The 5,641-nt window shown below is 42.8% G+C and overlaps 1 protein-coding gene across 1 annotated transcript; it reads right to left on the bottom strand.

Annotated features, from left to right (window-relative positions):
• Window positions 1–1,726: 1,726 nt before the first annotated feature.
• yipf4 (Yip1 domain family, member 4) lies at window positions 1,727–5,641 on the bottom strand. Its single transcript, XM_034898930.1, has 6 exons — window positions 5,363–5,641; window positions 4,661–4,814; window positions 3,957–4,128; window positions 3,682–3,759; window positions 3,484–3,597; window positions 1,727–2,424 (listed from the first exon to the last, which is right to left on the bottom strand). The coding sequence occupies exons 1-6, from the start codon at window positions 5,418–5,420 to the stop codon at window positions 2,287–2,289; spliced, it is 714 nt and encodes a 237-aa protein (XP_034754821.1). The 5' UTR covers window positions 5,421–5,641; the 3' UTR covers window positions 1,727–2,286.

The following is a 5,641-nucleotide window of genomic DNA, read 5'->3' as shown; positions in this document are numbered from 1 at the left end:
GAGGCAGTTCTGAAGGCAAAAGGGGGTCCAACCCGTTACTAGCATGGGGTACCTAATAAAGTGGCCGGTGAGTGTATGGTCCCATACATGGACAGTCTATGGACCCACACATGGACAGTACATGGCCAGTCTATGGTCCCATACATGGACAGTCTATGGACCCACACATGGACAGTACATGGACAGTCTATGGTCCCATACATGGACAGTCTATGGACCCATACATGGACAGTCTATGGACCCACACATGGACATTACATGGACAGTCTATGGTCCCATACATGGACAGTACATGGACAGTCTATGGTCACATACATGGACAGTCTATGGTCCCATACATGGACAGTACATGGACAGTCTATGGTCACATACATGGATAGTCTATGGTCCCATACATGGACAGTCTATGGTCCCATACATGGACAGTACATGGACAGTCTATGGTCCCATACATGGATAGTCTATGGTCCCATACATGGACAGTACATGGACAGTCTATGGTCCCATACATGGATAGTGTATGGTCCCATACATGGACAGTTCATGATCAGTGGACGAGCTACTGTACCTGGCAACCGGTAGCTGTTACTGTAGCCTACTTGATAGTTTAATTTTTATGTAAAAATATATAACCTTATGGTAGAATTTACAATCCTGTGTTACATATACTATTTTCATAGAGCCTACTGTATTTTGATACAGGATAGATTTTGCCTAAAAAGCTGAGCTTATTAAAATTTTATTTCAGGCCTACATCCTAATGTAAAAGAGACAATGTATTGTACGTTCCACTATACGATCACAGTTAGAAGTTGTGATAACTGATGTGGACTGTTAGTGTGCAGATGCAGATCTACACAACGTAGTGACAGTCTCATAGAGGACCGTCACTGAGCTGTCACACGCCCCGGTGACGAGGTGCGCATGCAGCACACAGTCACAAATGCAACCTTTGCCTCGTTGCATACAGCGCTGCAGCTTGCTGTTACGGTGTCCGGGATTTGGCGATCATTGGGGCGGGCGGATCACTCCGTGGTGGCACCGTAGCCCAGTGATCCAACTGAGTGGTCAGGGTTACAATGGGTTTCTCTAGGCTACAACAAGGTTAACAAGCACATTTGTTCCGGATCATCTTTTACTATTTCAAGGTGAACCCACACGTTCACATGTTTCAGCTCCTGCCACCAAGACTCTCCTTAATCAGATCATGGAAAGGAAACTTAACTGTCATGGAGCAGTTGGATTTATTCACACACTTTTAAAAGATTTATGCTATTAACAGCTTCTTTCTTTTCAGATGTTTATTTACAGAATTGGATATTGGTATTTATAGCGTGTACATTACCTTATTGGGAGAAAACAGGTAGTTCTATGTAAAATCAGACATTAAGGACCCCCATGTTAGCTTACCTCCACCTTCCTACATACTTCTGCTCAATTTTTGATTTCCTTCAGTACTTCTGTGTGTATAAATTTAATGTATGAGAGTCTGGTAGGACCAGGCTACCCCCTCACAGCCAAGATGGCATGACCCTCATCTCATACCACCTCTGAAGATTCGATGGTGACGTTTGTCTCTTTCGGCATCAAACATCAACTTTCCGGGGTCACCCCTACAGCTCTGCTTAATATATTAGAGCGACCAGCTGTGTTTAGTGTATATAATGTAAAGAAAATCAGGAATTAGGGAATCCAGAAGCTCTCCATGTACTGTAATTATTAAAACAATAATTATATTCCTGTATTGAATGGCTGTAACAGGGCAAGGCAACTTATTTAGTAGACAATGCTTTAAATCACGCTAACTGCCCGTGGACCTGCTGCTGGAATCCATCAATTAAAAAAACAAGTCTGAAAAATGAGAAGCAGAAATGGACACATAGTACATTACAGTGCATAACTAAAAAGAACATTATACTCAACCATCTTTCTTTGTGGTGCTGTCTCTTCCTTCAGCCTTAACTTATACACCACCAATATTTAGCACCACATTCTTCAGTGGGATAAAGGGTAAAAACCTAATCATCAAATTAATGTACAACCTTGTGACTATTTCCTGCTGTTTAACCAGAAGTGTAAGCTGTAAAAGCATATGCATTTATTGACCAAAGACATAAGGGACAAAACTATATACATTGATATATATTCCCCACCGTCTACAACTGAATAGTTAAAAAAGAAATAAACACATTTTAAAAAAATCCTGCTTCCATAGTTTGACTTCCCCCCCCCCCATTTACCCAGGGTCAATGTCCATGAAAAGGTCCAGAGTTCCCACTCATCCAGTCACACACCAGTATATAGCGACAGGAAGTAGATGTACAGAAGGAAAATGGGATATATGAGAAGGGGCTTCTTGGTTTTGAATTCATCTCCGACGAGCAGCGAAGCAGCGCTGTAAGCAGCCCAGAACACCCCGAACAGCTGGAGGATCACAGCACACAACAAAGGGTCACTTCATTTCTTCATCAACATTTCTGACAGAGCTCTGATTACTTAAGTGGCATGGAGGAAGTTGTTGCTTTGATACTGTGAGAAGGATGTGTGTTACCAACAGTATTTAGCCTCTCCCCCCATATTCAGGCTTTTCCGGTGCTATTTGTCCTCGCATTCAAAGAAGCTACTTTTTAAATAAAAATAAAATTATTTTAGAGGGCTAAAGCGACGTAATCCTTTTTAAGCTTCGCAGCGCAAATAAGGGCATCAACCAATAATACAAGACGGAGACTATGACAAAGCAACACATTCACTCCTCCGGTTCTTACCTTTCACAATAAAAGACCTATACGCTGAGTAACTGTTTACCTGAGTTATTATCTACAATGTTCCATTATGATTAATGAAATATATTGTAGATCATGCTACAAATATTTTTGTTCATCTACACGTAACTTAGATAAAGTAATAATATTTATGGAAGAAAGGGAGTACGTTTGTTTCGTTTTTATTGATTAGCGGCCGCAGCCGACAAACGGTGACTGTGACCTGGTACAGACGGCCACCAAGTCCCGGTCTCGGTTTCAGTGGCTGTTGCAGTAACGTTTAGCCGACAGAGGGTAAAGAATCTTTTATGACCATAAACATAGCAGCATCTAGCTAACACTGACATTGTTCAGCGTTCTTAAACTACATGAAATACTTTGAACTACAAGTCTGGGGAGGAGGGCCAGGGAAGACGACTCTCTCCAGAATTTGGAATTTGGACTGCTGCAACTACTTTAAACGCTAGCTGTCAGTATTATAAGTGAAATAGTAGTCGACAATCCACTAATGGAACCTCTAATGGGAGATGTTACTGTTACGGACTATGATCAGGATGCAGGTGTGGAGGACTTCACGCAGAAAACAAGGTACAGGTACGTTTCATTGTGGGCTACAATGCCTTCACAGTGAAACTTCATCCTCCATCCTAGCGACTGTTATCACACACATCTATCCATTTCAAGTTTAATTTTCACACAGCGTGAAAAATAGAAGACTCACTTTGATTAGTGTAGAAACCACCTCAAAGCCTCCGATCACTAGGAGCAGAGGGGCTATAACGATGAGAGGAAGAAGAGAATATCCGATCACTCCAAGAACCTGGCCGAAGGAAACCTGCCCAAAACAACAACGGGACTCCATGAGAACAGGTTCCAGTCACGTCTAACAGGACTGGGACTGGCTGTCAGCTGAGCTTACCTCGCCACCAAGAACACGAGCCAGCAGGAAGATGGTTGTTGATCCAAAGATCCAGATGGTGATGATCCAAGACACAACCTGCAGAGTAAAAGCAGTTTAGCATCAACACTGAAAACAGAGAAGCGACAATTCAGTGGCATCCATTTCATTCACAAATTCCACCACATGTACTATAGAACAGCTCCACAAAAATGTTTTCAAATGAAATCTGATGTCTTAGATCTCTAAACGCACAGCGATCCAGAGACTGAACGTGCCCCTGGTGTCCTGCTCACCCTGAACTGTCCATAGATGGAGATCATGGAGAAGAGCAGCACCACGGCTAGAGGGCCCCAAAAGTCCGGGTTGTCTCGGACCACCTGCCGGTTATAACCCAGGGACGGCATGGGCATCAGCACACAGCGAATCTTGTAATAGATGTCCTTCAGGTCGATGTCCAGCTCCTCCCTTCTCACACAGACAAGACAACAATATGACGGGAGCTTTGCATGGACGTTTGTAAGAGAAGACCATAGAGTCAACCAAGAGACCACAAAAGTAAAATATAAAACAGAAACATGTAGGAATACACTAACAAGGGCTGACGTTGGTCTTTTTATTATCATCAGATCTGGCTCTGCCGTAGGGCGGCACCACATCGGGAGAAATATGTGATAACATTGTTGAAGATCGTGATAACGATCTTACTTGCGATAAATAAACTGATACTGAAGTGTACTCAGTCCCACATTTCTTTTACTTTCAGAGTTCCGCTGAAATAAAACAAGTTGCTTTTGAATTTAAAACAAATCAAAAGGAAATCCTTTCCAACATTATATTATTGAACAAATTGAACGTTTAATTGAATTTAATAGACATGACATGAAAGAATTTTAAAGCATTTTCTACTGATTTTCTTTCAACAAACAAAGTGTTTTCTTTTTAGATAAATCTGCTATTGTTAAGACATAAGTTCAAATGTGATCCAACATGTACTCACAGAAGCGGCTTGCTCTCTTCAGCGTCCTCCTCGTCCACCTCCAGCAGCCAGCCGTAGCCTCGCTGCCTCAGGAAGGTGGTGGCGTATGGATCTTTACCGCTCTCAGCGCCCATGTTCAGCTTGATGTCCGGGGCACTGATGGTGCCGCTGAGCTCTGTGGAAAACACCACAGGAAATACACACAGTACAATATCTAATAAAGCTTGTTTGTTAGCTGAATTCGTTCATCAACGACACGTCTCAGAACAGAAATTAGTTAGCAAAGCTAAGCGCTAGCTCGAACATTTAAATGGGTGAGTTAGCTACGTTGCTACTTAGAACAGCACGGAGTCGACCCACACGTCACGTTACGTACTCGGTTCAGACTGAATGCACTAGTACTACCTAATGCATTAGTACTAACTAATGTATTAGTACCTGGGTGCTCGCGGTACTTTGAGATAACTAAAACAATGTCTGTAGCTAAGCTAGTAAGTGGCTGGCCATGTTAGGCCTGCTAGCTGTGGAGGCAGGAGCCATAGACAGTTAAAGAAAGCAGGAGCCATAGACAGTTAAAGAAAGCAGGAGGCATAGACAGTTAAAGAAAGCAGGAGCCATAGACAGTTAAAGAAAACAGGAGCCATAGACAGTTAAAGAAAGCAGGAGCCATAGACAGTTAAAGAAAGCAGGAGCCATAGACAGTTAAAGAAAGCAGGAGCCTACCTTCAGCCTCTGTCGAAGAGACGAACGTGAAATCTACGTTGGTGGGAGAGAACTGCATGGTGGATATTATTTTACTGCCACGCGCCCCAGGTGCACAGATATGACATTTAAATATTAGGCGGTCAGTGGATTATGCCGAGAAGCGTCAATAACGCTGTCATTGATCACAGCTCATCGGCGAAGTTAAACTATCGCATTTTGTTTTCGTTCTCGTCTGCTGCGGTGAAAAGCCGGAAGTGCAGAGGAAGCTGGGAAATGAGACACGTCTTGTGATGCATT

The sequence above is a fragment of the Etheostoma cragini genome, chromosome 17, assembly GCF_013103735.1.
Source record: "Etheostoma cragini isolate CJK2018 chromosome 17, CSU_Ecrag_1.0, whole genome shotgun sequence".
Taxonomy (NCBI): Eukaryota; Metazoa; Chordata; class Actinopteri; order Perciformes; family Percidae; genus Etheostoma; species Etheostoma cragini.
The sequence above is the reverse complement of the archived record's forward strand: the minus strand, read 5'-3'. Positions and strand labels throughout refer to the sequence as shown.

Bases quoted from the DNA above. Each gene is read 5' to 3' on its own strand.
- yipf4 (XM_034898930.1), bottom strand. From the start codon at position 5,420: ATGCAGTTCTCTCCCACCAACGTAGATTTCACGTTCGTCTCTTCGACA. The intron at 4,815-5,362 runs GTAGGCTCCTGC...TGTTTTCCACAG, and splicing joins CTCTTCGACAGAGGCTGAAG to AGCTCAGCGGCACCATCAGT. The intron at 4,129-4,660 runs GTGAGTACATGT...CTGTGTGAGAAG, and splicing joins GAAGAGAGCAAGCCGCTTCT to GGAGGAGCTGGACATCGACC.